Raw genomic sequence first — 20,310 nt, forward strand, 5'->3', positions numbered from 1 at the left:
TAAGTAACAGTTCATGTGACACAGTTTCAGCACTGACTGCAGAATTAGAGTCATGTGCCGTACAGTTAGCTGTAACTACAGCAACTTCATCAACTGCCATGGGAATGGGGCACCACCTAATTCACCTGTTTTATACAAATTTCGTCATAGCCCATTTATTTGCATGGGGCTTCTTTGCAATTGTTTCTGTTGGTGGTGTTACTGCAACGCATTGTTGCTATTGCTGCCATTCTGATTAAACAACTTTACCAGCAATGCAATATCTTTCTTCTCAATAGCCAAGGCGTTTTGTACGGAAATCATCAACCTTTTTAACCCTTTACACCAATAGTCACTTTGCAAAAGATCTCAGCACTAGTTATGAAGTGACAAACATCAAGCTGATGTTAAAACAGGAAACATTTCACATTCTAACTGCTTAGAGTGCTGTATTTTAACCTGGTGGGAAAAGTGGAACTATTATTTTTTTTTTTTTTTTTGGCATACTCTGTGAGCGCACCGACTAAATAACACACCTAAGATGTTTCAGCATACAGCGATGTATACAGCCTCCACTGCGCCCCTTGGAATACCATCAGTTTAATTATAACCTCTCGATACACAAAGAGTATTCTGGAGGTATGTGCAAACCCTTTCTGCCCTATTCCTGAATTTCCACTAGAACTGCACCTACTCTGTAACCACTAGCATCAGTTCTTGGCTCCATCTTGGGATTCTCATACAAAAGTTCCAGGATTTTTGACAATGCCAGTACCTCCTTAAATATACATGAAGATCCTTCTTGCACCTCATTCCAAGAAAATTAGCTGAGTCCTTGCAGGAGTTCTTGTTATGGGTATGCTTTATGACTGAAATCTTTTATGAAACGTCTATAATGAGAGCACTTTTTGAGGAACCCTTTGCATCCTGAATATGCAGAGGAGTTGGAAAATCTATTATGACTTTACTTTTTCTGCATCAGGCTTGAGCCTTTTTCCGTTAACTATATACCGCATCTTACTTATTTCTTGGTCAGTGAAGAAGCACTTTCTCTCTTCAGCCAAAGTTCTGTATGATGGACTCAATTCAGCACAGCTGCCAGGCACATTAGATGCTCTTCAAATGTCTTTGAGAGAACAATAATCCCATTCAGATAGCAAAGTAGCTTGTCCATCATGCATTCATATGTGGCTGGAGCACTGCGCAGACCAAATGGTGTAGCTTTGAACTCATATAGACCATGGTTCTTCATGAAAGCAATCTTTTTTTCCCAGTCAGCCTTATGAACCTCACCATTAAACTCTAGTCTCCATCCTTTGAACTTTGTTCTGCCAGTACAGTCTCCATATTCATAACAGTGAAATACCTGATGCGATTCAGACAGTCCTAGGTGTCATCAATTCATAACAGTGGCTATACATAATTTGTGGTGATTTTGTTCAACTCCCAGTAATAAACACAGAAATGCCAATTGTCACCTTTCTTTTTCTCAAGGACCATTTGGGAGGACTGAGGACTCCCTGACAGCTGAATGCTGCTGTCATATGAGGTGTGATTGGAAAGTTTTATGAAAGGGCTTGTGATTGTACAGTGGTGGTTCTCACATGCTACTGTGATGTATCTCCTTCAAAATAATCCCCTTCTGACTGAACATACCGACTCCAACAGTGTTTCCACTTCTGGTAACATTCCTGGAAATTTTTTTCCTGAAGTGTGTTAAGGACACTCTCTGTATTTGCCTGGATGTCTTCAATCGAGTCAAATCGCTTCCCTTTCAGTGAAAATTTCAGTTTAGGAGACAGGGGCCACATCAAGGGAATATGGCGGTTGTGGAAGCAACGGAATGTTGAATTTGGTCAAAAATTCAACAATGGAGAAGGCACGATGAGCTGGAGAATTGTCATGGTGTAGCACCCAACGCCTGTCGTTCCACAATGCAGGCCTTTTCTTCTGCACCTTTTCATGCAAATGCTCAAGGACACATTTGTAGTATTCCTGGTTAATTGTTTGTCCTCCAGGGGTAAATTCATGATGCACGGTTCCTGAAAGGGGGGGGGGGGGGGGATCTTCAACTGCGAAGACTGCACTTTGGTTTCAGGATCATATCCATATACCCATGATTCATCACATGTAATTACCCTATTTAACAAATTGGGTCATTTTTAGTCCAATTAATCAGTTCTTGGCACACTTCAAGTCCGTATTGTCTCTGGTCACTTGACAACATTTTTGGAACGAATTTTGCGAGCACTTGACGCATGTTCAGATCTTCAGTTAAAATTGACTGAACTGCATAGAAACTTAAATTAAGTTCATCAGCCATCTACCTAATTGTAAGTCCATGATCAGAGTGCACTAAGTCATGAACTTTCACAACATTTTCATTCATTTTTGAGGTGGAAGGACAGCCGGATCGTGGTTCGTCTTCAAATGATTTGTGGCCATTTTTAAATCTGTTGAACCAGACAGAAACATTTGACTAGCTCATACAATTATCTCCAAAAGCTGTTCTTAATAGTTCGTAAGTCTCAGAAGCTGATTTCCCAGTTTTAAAACAAAATTTCACACAAACTCATTGCTCCGTTTTTACGTCCATTTTCACACAGACAGAATCCGGCAACAAGCCCTAATGGACCCACACTCAACCAGCTAGCACAATGAGCTGAATAAAGGAAACAGTTTCCTGTCAGCGGGCATTCAAGGACAAGGTAATGACCCACTCCCCTCCCTCCATGTAGCTGCCCGCCAAACTGGTAAGCAGTAGCGGATCCATTCTTAAAACTTTCCAATCACAACTTGTATGAGTTCTCTGCACTTCGTGGCAGTTGGTGACCTAGAGGTCTGCTTGTCCATTTGCAATGAGTATGATTGCTGGCACCTAGATTTCTTTTGTGAAGCTGGGTAGTATACCTCGTGCTGGTTGTTGCCAAATGTTTCTTAATCACCGGTGTGAAATTTGACTCGGCATTTATCTTCTCTTTGTTGTTCTCAAACCACTGCTGGAAGTGCCATCCTAAATGTAGATGTTGGCAGTATGTATCATCCCATCTGTTTCATTTAGCAACAAGCTTGAATCTTTCAGCCATTTTGTTGTATCCGGGCCAACATCTCCTGAAAACACTTCTGGATACTTGCATTGCATCTGACTCACCAACGCTTTTGTACCGGTTGTTCATAATTGAAGTTCTAGTTTCAAAATGCTGTAAAAAGAGAACCACTGCTCAGAATGATGTCAAATACAAAACTCATGTTATTGACCTATTGATGCAAGCAGATGAAACACTTGGGGGGGAGGGAATTTGTCAATAGATGGCACTGTAAGCGTCATAATGTAAAAGGGGTTGGCTGGAAATGACAGATGAATTGCAATTTGACAGCTATTGAATGAGTTGCACATTACACCATCCATACTGTTCAATGTGTATAATCGCACAAGTTCAGCAGTGAACAGTTTTGGCACTGTTATAGCTCGTGTCATATTGGAAGGGAGCCCTATTTTCAGTCGTTCTACGCATCCCCCACCATTAGCTGTTAGTAGCCAATAAGATTCATTCTCTCTTCGAGCAACTAGCTGCGAGTTACAAACTGGACTGGGAGAATCTCTCTCCCACGTGCTGCGCTGTTGCCTTATTTTGCGACAATGCAATTTCATTCACAGAGTGACCGATTTATTCATTCAGATGTTGATGTTACTTTCTTGTAGCTATATAGCTGTGAATGTGTTTCTGTAAATGTTTTAGTGCGATTTGCAAATGAAAATGTCATGTGACGGCAATAAATGTGAAGTCCCTCACAAGCAGCTTAAATTACTTGCCTATGGAGTATCGTCTAAGTCATGCAACTGGTTTCATGATTTCCTGTCAAGATGATCGCTGTATGTAGTAATTGATGGAAAATCACCGAGTAAAACAGAAGTGATAGAAGCGATATCTGGCGTTCGCAAGGAAGTGTTCCTGATCTAATAAACGATTTAGGAGACAATCTGAGCAGCCCACTTAGACTGTTTGCAGATGATACGGTGATTTACTATCTTATAAAGTCATCAGAGATTGAAACAAATTAGAAAATGACTTAGAGAAGATATCTATATGGTGAGAAAAGAGGCAATTGAATCTAAATAATGAAAACCCTGAGGTCATCCGCATGATTACTAAAAGGAATTTGCTAAATTCGGTTTACAGAATAAAACACGCAGTTCTAAAGGCTGTAAATTCAACTAGACACTTCAGGATTACAATTGCAAATTACATGGGTAACGTTCTGTGGAAAGCAAACCAAAGACTGTGATTTATTGGTAGAACACTTAGAAAATACAACATGTCCTCTAAAGAGACTACTTACACTAGGCTTTTCTCCCTTCTTCTGGAGTATTGCTGTCAGGTGTGGGATCCACTACAGATTGAATTGATCAAAAAAGTTCAAAGAAGGGAAGCTCGTTTCGTATTTTCGCAAAATAGGGGAGAGATGCTACGGATATGATACGTGAATTGGGGTGGCAATTGTCAAAACAATGGTGTTTCTCGTTGTGGCAGGATTTTCTCATGAAATTTCAGTCGCCAACTTTCTCCTCAGTGTGTGAAAATACTTTGTTGGCATCCATCTACCAGTTTTTCCATTCGTCTGTAAAGAATTCGTGTTAGTATTTTGCAGCCATGGCTTATTAAACTGTTAGTTCGATAATTTTCACATCTGTCAACACCTGCATTCTTTGGGATTGGAATTATTATATTCTTCTTGAAGTCTGAGGGTATTTTGCCTGCCTCATACATCTTGCTCACCAGATGGTTGGGCTGTCAGTAGTTCTAATGGTATGTTGTCTACTCCTGGGGCCTTGTTTCGACTTAGGTCTTTCAGTGCTCTGTCAAACTCTTCACGCAGTATCATATCTCCCATTTCATTTTCATCTACAGTCTCTTCCATTTCTATAATATTGTCCTCAAGAACATCGCCCTTGTATAGACCCTCTATATACTACTTCCACCTTTGTGCTTTCCCTTCTTTGCTTAGAACTGCGTTTCCATCTGAGCTCTTGATATTCATGCATGTGGTTCTCTTTTCTCCAAAGGTCTCTTTAATTATCCTGTAGGCAATATCTATCTTACCCCTAGTGATATGTGCCTCTACATCCTTACATTTGTCCTCTATCCATCCATTCTTAGCCATCTTGCACTTCCTGTCGATCTCATTTTTGAGACGTTTGTATTCCTTCATTTACTGCATTTTTATATTTTCTCCTTTCATCAATTAAATTCAGTATCTCGTCTGTTACCCAAGGATTTCTATTAGCGCTTATCTTTTTACCTACTTGATCATCTGCTACCTTCCGTATTTCGTCTCTTAAAACTACCCATTCTTCTTCTAGTGTATTTATTTCCTCCATTCTTGTCAATCATTTCCTAATGCTCTCCCTGAAGCTCTCTGCAACCTTTGGTTCTTTCACTTTATCCAGGTCCCATCTCCTTAAATTCCCACCTTTTTGCAGTTTCATCAGTTTTAATCTACAGTTCATAACCAATAGATTGTGGTCAGAGTCCACATCTGCCCCTGGAAATGTCTTACAATTTAAAACCTGGTTCCTGAATCTCTGTCTTACTATTATATAATCTATCTGATACCTTCTAGTATCTCCAGGCTTCTTCCATATATATACAAACTTCTTTCATGATTCGTGAACCAAGTGTTAGCTATGATTAAGTTGTGCTCTGTGCAGAATTCTACCAGGCGGCTTCTTCTTTCATTTCTCCCCCCCCCCCCCAATCCATATTCATCTATTACGTTTCCTTCTCTCCCTTTTCCTACTATCGAATTCCAGTCACCCATGACTGTTAAATTTTCATCTCCCTTCACTATCTGAATAATTTCTTTTATCCTATCATACATTTCATCAATCTCTTCGTCGTCTGCGGAGCTAGTTGGCATATAAACTTGTACTACTGTAGTAGGCGTGGGCTTCATATTTATCTTGCGTTCACTATGCTGTTTGTAGTAACTTACCCGCATTCCTATTTTCCTATTCATTATTAAAACTACTCCTGCATTACCCCTATTTGATTTTGTATTTATAACCCTGTATTCACCTGACCAGAAGTCTTGCTACTCCTGCCACAGAACTTCACTAATTCCCACTATATCTAACTTTAACCTATCCATTTCCTTTTTTTAAATTTTCTAACGTACCTTGTACTGGTCTGTGACTGGCAGTACCCAAGATTGATTGACAATGACAAGGGATCATACTGTACCAACGTCTCTATGCCGTTATTGCAGAGTATGCTGTTGCGCAAAGTACTTAGGCCACCAGTCAACCACCACACCTTTAATTAAGTACAGTTTCTTATTTTTAAATAGATGTTAAGACTGCGGAACGCTATCTAATTGCAGAAGGTTCCTGTTGGAGAGGAGCCTCTGATGACGACAAGAATCTAGCCCGCGCCGCAATCACACTGGCAATGGACTAATCGGATATGAAATCAGCCTTAGTACAATTAATATTGCAGCCACCTCAACCGCTGTCCATGCAAACAGCCTGTCTGCCAAAGAGTGGGAACAACACCCTGCCTAGACACGACGCCGACATCGTACCAAACCACGATAGAACTACGAATAATCACTTAACAATATTCACACGCCAATGATTACTGAAGTTAAGCAGTAGTGAATAAATGGGCCTTTTTAATGAACCACTCTTGTTGTCTACAATACTGATATCGTCAGAGCAGCAAATTACTTTAATTTCAGTACCTGATTATCTTGCGTGATGATAAATGCGACATCCAACTATAGTTCAATTCTTTTATCTTGGCGGTTCGCGCATGCCCGCCCAGACAAGGGAGATTGCTGCGTTGTCATTTGTATGCGCCAAGAGAAGCAGCACCATAGTATAGTTCGCAAACTTACGTTTCGGTGGGAGCGCGCTGTGTATGAAGTAAAGCCACCACGGCCGCATTAATCCTTTCGCTGCTACAGAGGCGTGCTCCCCGCATTCCGCGATGTGCGCTGTTTTGTCATCATTGCACTGCTCGCCTGTACAGACACATGGTGTTTCAACTGCTTTGACACACTTTATCATTCGATTTCACAAAAACTATTTGGCCCAAAAATTTGATTTTTACACATCATCTTGACTGATACCTTCCCCCCATAAATGACTTAATTTTGTTTCGATGTTCAACGCAGTTATTGTGCAGCATTAGATGTAGTAAACCATTGCACGAAATTTTGAAGAGTTTGCAGAGGTAAAAGTCCATAGCATATACTTCCCGTATGGTCGATTTTAGTTGCCATAGAAATTTCAAAAAATTACATTCAAATGAATAAAATTCATGAAGTAAGACACTTCGATATTGTTTTTAAATAAAGAAAATATTAAGCACTGAACAAGGTTTGAACTCGGAACATTTTGCTTAGCAGCCATACGCTTTAACCATTACGCTAATGCAGCTCGTTGTTCAATACAACTCCCGGAGGAGTTTAAAACATAACGCAAAATACCGACAAACACTGTTGGTATGGCTATGAATTACTCACGTTTCGTCGAAGTATAATAGGAAGTAAACAAGTACCGCTGTTCTTTATTGCGAAAAAGCGGTTAGTGAGAATGATACAAACACCTTTCCTTGCTATCGCTATTAGGAGGCTTATTGCTTGTTTGGTTTAATTAATTAATAGAATATGAAGCATTTGGTATAAATAATGCTTTTTCCAAACTTTCTATAAAAGAAAGTCTGCTGTCAAGACATTGCTTTTGTTCAATTACTTTATTTATGACTGAACATTTCTAAAACTGAAGACACTCGTCCGTGCTCTGCACTGCAGTCAAGCTCTGATAACGTCGTTCTCTGTTCATTGGCTGACTGTGTTTTGTGACGTCAGATGCGCAGAACGAACCTAAACTCGGCCGCCGTCATAAATGACGCGCACTTTAGCAATTGTTATCTTTCGCAACGAGCTTTTCACAACGCAGTACGTACTCTCTGACATAAACTCGGAACTATTTTATTGCTTATACTAAAATACCAATGTCTACCATCTTGAAACGATTGTTCTGTTTATGGACACTTCCATCACTACTGTTAGGAATTAAAACATTTTTAATTCTTCCTTAAATATTTTTTCCAACTCGACGCAGTGATAATATGTAAGTGATGATACTTCGCATGCGTCACAGAATAACGAATTTTTATTAGTAGCAAAATCTTTGGCCTTTCCATAAATAATTCAGTTACTTCAATTAAACTTATTCATCATTTAGGAAGCTTTTTCCCCTAGTTGAAATCTTTTCTTTAATATTGAGAAGATCTACTTTCAGTAGATTATTTATAATTTCATTCTTTCTAGAACCTTTTACCAAGCACATTTAAAAACACCATATTATACGTGATATTGACTCCACTGTATCAATATCTCTGAATTACACTCGTTTATACTTCCAAAAATTCTATAGATATATTTACACTAGATACCAATTAAATAGACTGGAAGGTTTCCTTTAACCCCAATAAAATTGGATTTATTTTCCTTCTAGGTATCTCAATACACGTTGGTTATCACCAGTGCCTGAGTGCCAGCAAATATATTATCTTTCCCCACAATACGGAAACAAGTAATAAAAAAATCAAACAAAAATCCTAAATGTCACCGCCACTTTTCAACTAACCTTAAGTTACAATTTAAAAGCAAATCTTGACCTCTTCAGGCGTTGACCACATGCGACCCGCTAAGTTCCCTAACATTTAAATCGACCACTCATCACCTTGATGAATCAAGTTTTGGTTTAGCTATGTGTAGCTCATTAAATGGTTCCTTCAATTTACTATTGCTTGTCTACTCAGTGATACGTGTACACCATCACCGTACAGTGAAACAGTTCATAGTTCTATGAGCCAATTCGCTGTCTGCTGCAAGCTAGCGGTCTTGAAAATACAACTACCAACACGTGTTCGAGGCTTTCCCTTCTCGATACACAGACGCACAATACCCAAGCCACCTCAATAAAAACGACAAGCAACCCAATTACCTCTGGGTGCGTCGCGACCACTCAACATACAATGCAGACGGGATATCGGTCACACCGATTCCACAAAACCTGTCAAGATGTCGATGGTTTTCGACATTATCAGTCCGCATTCCATCGAATTATTCACTGAAGATGGCTGATTGTTTGTTTGTTCAATGGATCATAAAGTCTTCTCCCACTGTAACATCGAACGAGTTTATACTAAATCGTAATGCCTGATGACACTGAAAAATATAATAAACTGAAAATTTTTACGATAGTCTTGCACTAGTGTTTGCTAACACAAATTCTTTTTTATGCATTGTGATTTACACTGAACAGCAGTGAAACAAACCCACATACACTCATTATACAGATTTAAAAAATTATACAGAATAGAAGCAGTTGTCAAACAAATATAATGATTTCGGTTTTTTGTCTGAAGTTTATTTTATTACGTATTACATTTTTACTTATAATACAGTCCAAATTGCAATAAATGGCAATTATTTTTGATGATCTTGTCATTAGACAATCACCTTTTTGAGAAAAATTGTGCTTGATGTCTTCACAAAGCTGAATCAGCTGTTCTCGCCTTCCGATGTCACATAGACAATTGCTGTGGACCAGTGGACACAACCTCAAGTCTCAAAAGTAGGAAGTAAGATTTCTCTCGTGTAGACGAGTGATCAAAATCAGTTTTAAAATGTGTTATTCCCTCTTAGATTTGTACGTCTAATATGTACCAAAGGCAAATGAACATGACTGTTGACCGCAGCAACACAATTCGGCAACATTGACTTCGTTTGCCCGCTCTCTGCTGCCATCCATGCATGCACAAACCTCATCCCCTCCATGCCTCCCTATCGCTCCGCCTTTATGCGTGGAAGGGCCATCTTACGTGAAGCGGGCTTTAGTTAGGTAATCCCATCCACCACTGCAAGGTCGTACCACAACAGATGGGAAAAATCAGTTTTTAATTGTCCCGATGTCAAAAACCGCATACAAAGCAAAATGATACTGGTTTTTGATAGTCCTGAGGGTAAAAAAATGCTTAAAAAGCAAAATGACATTGCTTTTTAAGTATCCCATGGCATGCAAAATGACTCTAATTGTCATGAAACTGGCACAAGACATGTTCAATATGCTGTCCATCGTAAAAGCCACAAGTTTAAACAGAGAAACAATATCTTTTTAAACAAACTGGAGTTTCTCGGGGTTTGCTGTACAGTGCATGCCTTCAATTCAGCTACGTTCATAACTGGAGCACTGAATGTAGTATCTTTCAGATAACCCCATAGCCAGAAGTCTCACAGATTAAGATCAGGTGATTCTAACGTTTCTGGAATGTCTCTGCAGCAGCTGCTTCAATAGCTGTAGAATGTGCAAAGGAAGGCCATGCTGCGTAAAAATGATTCTACCGACACATCCACACTGGTGAAGAGTTAGAATGGTGTTGGCATGCAAAAGACTCTCATAGCATTTACTAGTGACTGTACAGGTAACTGGACCCGCAGGACTCGTTTCCTCAAAAAGCACAGTCCAACAGTAAATGATGCCATCAGCCTGAACCACACAGTCATCTTTGCAGAATGAGGTAGTACAAAAAAAGCCAAATGTTTGTTTTGCTGCCGGATCAGCAGGAAGCAACTCCTGAACATGAGTAATTCTATATGGATAACAATGCAGGCTGTTTCGAAGGATTTTATGCACTGTGCTCACAGACATGTCCAGCATTAGGGCAATTCCCCCTGCACTGTAGGTTTGCACACCACCAATTGAGCCCATTTGCAGTACTGTGGCCACATCTTTGACAGATGTTGGATCAACTGCTGTCATACGTCTGCCACATTGAATTTCAAAAGAACCTGCCATTCTGAACTTTGTAATCATTTACTCCAGCCCTGTAGTGGACACCAGATCAGTGTCCTTTTTCATACCCTTGCTGTAGGGCTGCTGATGCACTGTCACTGTTCTTATAAAACAGCTTTACCAGCAGTGCACAATCCCTTGTGGAGACAGTCGTTTTGGGTATCTCGGACACAAACCGAGGAACAGCTGTGTGCCGCACTAGCTGTTGGTTTGCATTTTCTGATGCTTACAGCGCTGTCTATTGGTCAAATTCCAATGCCCTCCCCTCCAATGACATTTCCCCTATGTCAATAATATGCTTTTACATAATTCTGGGCAGTGGTTCTCGTTCTGCAAACTGGAACTTTATTTATGGACACTATACATTTGTACATTGACAATTCAGACCATATTGTTTATAGTCATGTTTCTGCCCATGAAGGTGATGATTTTTGTCTACATCTACATCTACATATATACTCCACTAGCCACCAAGCGGTGTGTGGCGGAGGGCACAATTCGCACCAAAGTCATATTCCCCCCTCTGTTCCACTCGCGTATCACATGAGGGAAAAATGACTGTATGAACGCCTCAGTACGAGCTCTAATTATGCTTATATTTGAATGGTGGTCATTGCACGATTTCAAAGTTGGTGGTAATAATATATGCTCTCTGTCCTTGGTGAAGATTGGATTTCAGAATTTAGTGAGCAGCCCCTTCCATTTAGCGTGTCGTCTGTCTGCAAGTGTATCCCACTTCAAACTTTCTGTGTGTAGCATTACTGAATTCATGGCAGTGTCAGTATAGTTGTCAATCTCAGTGTCAGTGTCTGAGATACCCAGCATCTCCAACTTACTATGTCATTTAGAATTGAGTGTCAGTTACAATAAAAAGTTCGTAAAAAAGAACAAATACTTCACGCTGTCAGCATCTTTATTGAGAAAACGTAAAAGTGCATACAGAGCTGTACTGTGTGCCTCAGCAGTCTGTGCTCCTGTTTGTACAAATATAGAATATTCTGTTAAATTCGAATATTCCATGATTAAATAAGTCCCAAAACACTCCAGGAGTACAAATTGTAAGTGATAAATTATTTTACGAGGTGGGAATCGAACTGGTGGTATGCATTTCATTAGCCAACAGTTGCCAAGGGAAATACCTGTTAGCGCAAATGTTGTTTTTTAACAAAATGGTGAAAATAATTATTGCATTACAAACTTGCAGTGCAAAGAGTGCCTTCTGAAGAAGTATTGAAATTAAGCTAAACTGGCCTCTTTTTCAACATGCCTCTTTAGAAAATAGCCACAAATTTTTTTCAAGCAGTGTAACAAGTGAGAAAATGCTGAAAGGGTACTGATTGTTAATTCCCTTGTGTTTAGATGTACAACACTATGAAACTGAAATTACAATTTCAATATAGTAGTATGAAAAGCTGAATAGCAGAAAATTAATGTTAACTTCTTGGCATTTTAAACTAGTATTAAGTTTTATAATGAGCATTGACCATAAGCAAATAGGTTATTCTGTGGTTTCCAAGTGTGTCTTGACATTTTTTAAATTTTTTTTAAATACTGTTCTGACAGTGCTAGGGTGTATCAAAAGTAAATAGGTTTGTTTCATATTTCCACTAGTTATATTTTCTTCTTCAAGACACTTACTTTCTCTCATCAGCTTATTATTGTATTCCTGTGACATTATAAAACCCCTAATGATTAACCAGAAGAAAAACTGAAATTATTCCCTATGGGGCATGGTACCAGCAACATCAAATGTCCTGTAGAGATTTTAGTGCAAATTATGAAACTCACAATATCCTAATTTCTTTACATTTTACTCACCCTCCTCTCTCACGGTATTTGTCAAAATGTAGAACAAGGACCGGAAATTTGTTTCCACAATGAATTATCTTGTGAAATACACTCCTGGAAATTGAAATAAGAACACCGTGAATTCATTGCCCCAGGAAGGGGAAACTTTATTGACACATTCCTGGGGTCAGATATATCACATGATCACACTGCCAGAACCACAGGCACATAGACACAGGCAACAGAGCATGCACAATGTCGGCACTAGTACAGTGTATATCCACCTTTCGCAGCAATGCAGGCTGCTATTCTCCCATGGAGACGATCGTAGAGATGCTGGATGTAGTCCTGTGGAACGGCTTGCCATGCCATTTCCACCTGGTGCCTCAGTTGGACCAACGTTCGTGCTGGACGTGCAGACCGCGTGAGACGACGCTTCATCCAGTCCCAAACATGCTCAATGGGGGACAGATCCGGAGATCTTGCTGGCCAGGGTAGTTGACTTACACCTTCTAGAGCACGTTGGGTGGCACGGGATACATGCGGACGTGCATTGTCCTGTTGGAACAGCAAGTTCCCTTGCCGGTCTAGGAATGGTAGAACGATGGGTTCGATGACGGTTTGGATGTATCGTGCACTATTCAGTGTCCCCTCGACGATCACCAGTGGTGTACGGCCAGTGTAGGAGATCGCTCCCCACACCATGATGCCGGGTGTTGGCCCTGTGTGCCTCGGTCGTATGCAGTCCTGATTGTGGCGCTCACCTGCACGGCGCCAAACACGCATATGACCATCATTGGCACCAAGGCAGAAGCGACTCTCATCGCTGAAGACGACACGTCTCCATTCGTCCCTCCATTCACGCCTGTCGCGACACCACTGGAGGCGGGCTGCACGATGTTGGGGCGTGAGCGGAGGACGGCCTAACGGTGTGCGGGACCGTAGCCCAGCTTCATGGAGACGGTTGCGAATGGTCCTCGCCGATACCCCAGGAGCAACAGTGTCCCTAATTTGCTGGGAAGTGGCGGTGCGGTCCCCTACGGCACTGCGTAGGATCCTACGGTCTTCGCGTGCATCCGTGCGTCGCTGCGGTCCGGTCCCAGGTCGACGGGCACGTGCACCTTCCGCCGACCACTGGCGACAACATCGATGTACTGTGGAGACCACACGCCCCACGTGTTGAGCAATTCCGCGGTACGTCCACCCGGCCTCCCGCATGTCCACTATACGCCCTCGCTCAAAGTCCGTCAACTGCACATACGGTTCACGTCCACGCTGTCGCGGCATGCTACCAGTGTTAAAGACTGCGATGGAGCTCCGTATGCCACGGCAAACTGGCTGACACTGACGGCGGCGGTGCACAAATGCTGCGCAGCTAGTGCCATTCGACGGCCAACACCGCGGTTCCTGGTGTGTCCGCTGTGCCGTGCGTGTGATCATTGCTTGTACAGCCCTCTCGCAGTGTCCGGAGCAAGTATGGTGGGTCTGACACACCGGCGTCAATGTGTTCTTTTTTCCATTTCCAGGAGTGTACATGTTCACAAGTCCTTATACTTCGCAAGGTTGAGGTTACTTTGCAGTGTTGTCTTTCTCATTTAGGTTAAAACATTGAAGGGCATAGAAAATAAATGAAAACTGGTATTGCAATGGAATAAAATTTCATTCTCGTGTTCATTGTAAAGCACACCCACGTATTTCACATAATATCCAGAAATTTTTGTTGTACATTTTAAGTGATTATTCCTTTGCAGCACTGTAATAACTTGTGCCATATACGTGATTTAATGTTGCAGGTGTCTACTGAAAATGCTAGACCAGTTACAGCAAAGTGAGAGTTGCCCATTACGGCTACAGGCCCAGACGTGGCTACTTCATTCGTTGGTTCGTGGTGATGTTGCTCGCTTAATAGATCCTCTTCTGCTGATGCTATTGGATCCAGCCACAGCTCGTGTTAGTGTACTGCATGTCAGTGTCAAAGAGCGTGACCGTCCACAGAACCTGTCATCTACTGATGTGCCTCGAGTTTATGCCATAAGCTCCATTGATGGCCACATTATCTATCATGTGTCAAGTACTTCTGCTCCCAGACATGGTGATGCTTTTGCAAGAAGAGTTTATACAATGACAACACTGGCAGCTGGTGGTAATGGAAAATGCCACATCACAGACAAAGATTCTTGTATGAAACTTCCAGATGTATTGCAACCACATTCTCCTTCCAGCTGTCGAAATATATCGTTATTTGTGAATCCGTTTGCTGCATCTGCTAGCAGCAATACAAACTCAAATGATTCTGCTACTGAGGAAGACTCTACTGCTACTTCACACAGTAAAACACCTGAGGCATCAAGTTACCCTGGTGAATTGCCTAGGTTTGGTCGCTCTTGGAAGTTAAGAAGTGGCCGGGGGAGAAATAAATTGGCTGCTTTTGGCAATGCTTCCACAATTGCAATTCACAAAAAGAGCAAGAGTGCTGAATTTCTACAGTCTGACATACTGCCCAATGGAACTTACAGGAAACTTGGCAGTGGGAGCCAAACTAGTCTCAGTTGTGGAGACGAAGAAGAAAATTCTTCTGACAGTAATTTATCAGAAAGTTGTGAGGATAGCACTGGTGTTGTTAGAAGATGGTCACTTGGAGAGGATGTACTAGCCGACTTTGATGATTCAGTTGCTGAAAATAGCTGTCTTGAAATGGGGAAGGAAGTAACAACCAGCAAGGAGATAGTTGAACAAATATTGTACGAGGTATTGGATAAAGTTGTCAGCAGTTTTGAAGAAAAAGATCAGGTATGATATATAGTGTTTCTCTAAAGATTTAGCATACTATGATTGCAGTGTCTTCATTTATCTATATTATGCATCCATTTCCGTAAAAATGTGATAGCATGAAGTCTGCAACAGAAGAAACTTTGTTTACAGTATGAATGAGACCTAAAATATAAAACAATGCTAATTTTAATAACACCACAGAGAGATAATTGGACCACTTGTGTCAACACACATTAGCTCCCAACTCTCACCTGTCTCTAATGACCTCAACATTGTAGTGATAGATGTGGTCAGTGCCCCACATTTGCTGTTAATTAAAGTTTATTACATTTAATGATTACAGTAGACTTGCACTTGAGTGTAACATTTGCAAACTGATAATAAATGGAGTAGATGCACAAGCAGTAGAAATGTAACTAGAGTTCATTGCAATAATTTATGTGATAATGAACCTTGGCTAGTGAATTTCAGTTACCCTTTACAAAACAGTTAATTTTGTTTTGTCATTGTGATTATAGAAGGAATACAAAATAAGATCATGATATTGATTAAATCTTCCAGAATCACTTTGCAACATTTTTTTATTGTTGCTGTGAGACCAATAGAGGATTGACATTGGCAGGTGAACAATGATGGGAACACTCAAGTGAATGTCATTGCCATTTAATGACTGATGTTTTGGAGGCATGGTTGTGCAGTGTCCATGGTGCACCTTAGAGGAAAGCAGCCTGTGTAAGTGGTAGTGGGATGTGCGTTTCCACTGTGCCCTAGGGCTGTGCGTGGATAGGCATCTACCAGCTATGACTCAAACAAAGAGTCATAGCACTTGGAACCCAAGTACTGAGTGACCATTCAAAAGCTGTTCTGAAGTGCATTGAAGTCTCATCCCTTGAGCAAGCTCTCTTTTAACCTCCTGCAGAATGTTGTATGATTGTGTTTGTACCCCGGACTGGCCAGCTCAGGTTCTTTACAAATTGAATTATTTTACAAGTTACATAGTTCTTCTGTAGTGCCCACTTTCCCCATATTACACTGGCTCATGTATGTGTGAAGAAAGTTTTTTCTGATAGTACCCAATGTTTATTGTTTTAATTTCTCCAACATCTCCATTTGAAGTGTCCATTTGTCAGCTCTGTTGTTGAGAAGCATCTTTATTCTGCATCTACCTCTGGTCCCAATTGAGGCATAAAATACATAAAATAGAGCCGTGGAAGGGGAGGGCGGTCGGGATTTGATTGGAGTCTTTCTCTGTCTCCGATTCGAATCTTCAGATAGTTAGGCCCCTGCATCAGAGGTTGCCTGGATGTCTCATCTGCCTCATTCATTACAATGTTAAAGATCATTAAAAACTGACCTTCCTTTCCCTTAACTTGTTCTACACTTTCAGTTGCTTATTGTGGAGAATAATCTCTACACATTTCTACAGTTATCGTGTGCCCAGTTATAGACAGTATTAACAAGTTGTGTTGAACAGATAAAATTCAAACCAAGTGTCAAAAAACCTGTATTACATTTGTGATTTGTTTCTATTTACAAGTTTAAAGTGTTTGGCCTCGGTCTTTAATGTGGGTCTTGTAGAATAAAATTTAGTATCAGAATTCTCTCTTATTGCATTACCAGAAGTACAATTCCCAGTGCAAGTGTAAAAGCTTTCTAAATAAAGTATTTGATTTCCTATACTGTTTAGATAGTCAAATCCTGTTTTGAAACTCCAGCAAACTCGCACAAGAGTTTTTTGATGTACCATAAAAGATAAATTTGGGGGTAAGTGCAAATCTTTCAGCGAGATAAAAGTGCATTTATTTTCATACATATAATGACCCTTAGACATGTAGATTCCCTCTTTGCAGTGAGAGATATTTCAGTTATTTACATAATTCTTTATATCAATAAGATACGCTAAGTCTGCTGCCCATTTGCCATCACTTAGTGCTGTGCTTCTCAGTTCATTTCCAAAAATAGGGTGATTTCCTACCAAACTGCAGAGAAGCACTAAGAACTTTGTGTTTACTAATCCACCAAACAGCACGTCATGTTACCCTACAATGAATATGTTTTCATGAACTTTACTCATCACTTCAAAAATGTGATAACTGTAGGTTATATATTCTGTGCATCTCCCATCTAAGTTTTCCTCAATTACCTGCATTTCTGAGTCAGTACCTCACAGAAGTTAAGTCTGTTACATCTGTGCTCCCATTAAATGTTAGTGAATAAGCAACAAAAATGTGACCCCTTTGCTTCGTGTGTTTTTCCAGTTATATACCTATTTGTGTATCCTGTGAGAAACAGTTTACGTGGAAAAGTGAACTCTCTCAAATTATGTTACTGCTTCTCCTGTTGAGCCCTCAGTGATGGCGCACATATAGCTTTTGAGCAGGTTACTGAAAGAGATCTGAGTGTTAATTGTCTCTGTGGTATGTACTTCATTGTTATCTGGTAGCAATGCTGCATTGGATGCATATTTGTCAAAGTAAGTGATCTAAAAATTACTTACATGAAACTCTTCTGATAGTTTGTTTATTCCTGAAGGAAAGGTAGACTATTTATGTATGAATGCTCTGTGCTTCAAATTTACATCTTGTTACACTTTGCTCTTGATATTGGCACACAAAGCACCAATCTAATTTTCCAGTGAACAAAAACTATTCTTCACAATAAAGTGATATTGGTAATAGGCTACTCACGGCAGTTTCCCTTGCTCTTTTACACATTCGTTACAAAGTAGAAGACTGTTAATGGCAAGAATCATTACTACTCAACGTGCTCAGGCCACAAGGTCATGTGTTATATATTAAGCTACCTAGTGGGCAATTTATTAGGTGATCTGACCAGCAGGTGACCTCAGGAGCTCACAGATGCCCATGCTCTGCTGGATGGAGTTCACAAAGGTTGCTCCAGATATTCCTTTCCCTCTTCAGATGTTGATAACTAGCATAGAACTGGAGCAAAATTAAGATAATTGTCACTGTTGATCATTTGGACATACTACAAGACGCAGTCAGATGAAAACAAGAGACACAATGTAACGGACATTGTATAGGCATTGTGATGCAGGTAGGTGTGTGTATAGATGTGTCATCTGTTGGGAGCCAGGAAGGAACAGAGCAAACATTCACCACTGTGCAATTTGTCTGTTGCACGTACTTGACATGAGGTCAATGAGTTGTGTGTGCATCTGACTTAACTATGCAGGCCGGAAAAGAGGAACAGCAATGTGTAGTGCAGTGGAATGAGTGTCAGGAAGTGAAATTCAGTAACTCCCTGCCCAAATGTCTACTATATATGACGAATGTAGTATGTCACACACACGTGTGCTTGCTTGAAATAAATGATATGCAAGAGGTGTCATTGAAAGACAGCAGTCAGCCAGGACAGGCTCATTAATGTCATTATCCCCTCTGTCACTGCTGCGGTGAATGCTCCTGTCAGAACTTAATGACAGTGGACAATGGAAGGCATTTGAATCATGCTGAGCACCAGTAGTGGTACTGCTCACGTCTTCATGACATTCCTGGAAAATCTAAGCCAAGTAGATTCCCCACAGTCTGATGGAGGAGCAGAAGTTGAACAGAATGCCGTCACTGCAGCACCTGGAGTGGTATCAAAATGGAGAATATCATTTCCTGCCCCATGTTTTCATGGGGGATGGAACATGGTATTATCATGTTGAGCTGGAGACCAAGTGTCAGAGCCAAAAATGGAAGGACATGGATTTACCCCCACCAAAAAAATCCAAAGCCATGAATGTCAGCTCTGGGAAAGTCCTGGTGACCTTTTTCTTCTACTGCTAGGGCCCACTGTGCATTGACTTTCTGGACCACAGAACCACAATTAACCCACAGCAGTAGGCGAACACTTTGCAAAAATTGAAGTGCACCATCAAGTCCAAACGCCCTAGAATGTTGATGGACAGCAGCATTCTGTTATGGGATAATGCCTCTCCACATGTTGCCAGGGTTGTTTCGACTATGCTGCAGATGTTTTACTGGGAAGCCCTTACACATCCTCTGTACAGTCCTGATCTCTCCTCACGCTATTTCCATATATTTGGGGCCCTGAAGAAGGACATTTCATGGCCACTGATTTGCTTTGGATGAAGAGGTGCATGGCTGGGTTCAAACATGGTTCCACAGGCAACCACAAATATTTTTCCATGAAGGCTTGACTGTCTTATCTCACAGTAGGATAAATTTGTTAACAGTTGTGGCAATTACTTTTGAAATAGTGAACAGTTTCTCCATCTGACTTGTTTTCATTTGATAGGCCCTGATATATGTTTGTGTAGCAGTTCTTCCCATCTTGTTAGAAAAAATTACATGACTTCTTGTTCCATAATAAAAATTTTCAAACTTCTCTTACTAGTATTTCACCTTATGATTACAGCCCAGAAAAAAAGCCCTGCTCGGAATTCTCCTATTTATTTTTAGCTGATTAAAATAGGATCTTTGCATCTGAAACATGAAATCCATTAACAGTTATTGTCTCTGTAATCCAATCACAAGATTTAATTCAAGAACCAGTTCCACATTCATCTTACCAGGAAATATTTTCAGTGAGTTCATATTTTATTTTAGACATTTCTGTTTGAGTACTCATACAAATTCCAGACCAGAAGATGTGGTCTGATTAAAAGGAATGAAGGAACTTAAAGAAAAGAAACAGATTTTAAAGTTTATCAAAGTTATTGTTCTCGTAGAAAAAGAATTGAATGTAACTAATGTTTAGGAAAGGACACCTAATATTCATGTAATATAATGATATCTTGTGTAACAGTGATATTTTAATTCACATTTTCACACAGTTTTCATTATTTTGCTTTTCAGGAAATGTAAAATGACTGTCACTTCTTTATCAATGATCTTTTGATGTGTTTATGATACTGGGGGAAGTATGCTTGTAAC

At 40.4% G+C, this 20,310-nt stretch overlaps 1 protein-coding gene across 1 annotated transcript in view; it reads left to right on the forward strand.

Moving 5' to 3' along the window:
* LOC124803706 (protein dopey-1 homolog) overlaps positions 1 to 20,310 on the forward strand; it is a 370,000-nt gene that overhangs the window by 144,708 nt on the left and 204,982 nt on the right. The window contains exon 14 of the mRNA XM_047264693.1: positions 14,428 to 15,424. Coding sequence (XP_047120649.1) covers positions 14,428 to 15,424 — 997 coding nt within the window. The remainder of the gene's footprint in view (positions 1 to 14,427; positions 15,425 to 20,310) is intronic.

The sequence above is a fragment of the Schistocerca piceifrons genome, chromosome 1, assembly GCF_021461385.2.
Source record: "Schistocerca piceifrons isolate TAMUIC-IGC-003096 chromosome 1, iqSchPice1.1, whole genome shotgun sequence".
Taxonomy (NCBI): Eukaryota; Metazoa; Arthropoda; class Insecta; order Orthoptera; family Acrididae; genus Schistocerca; species Schistocerca piceifrons.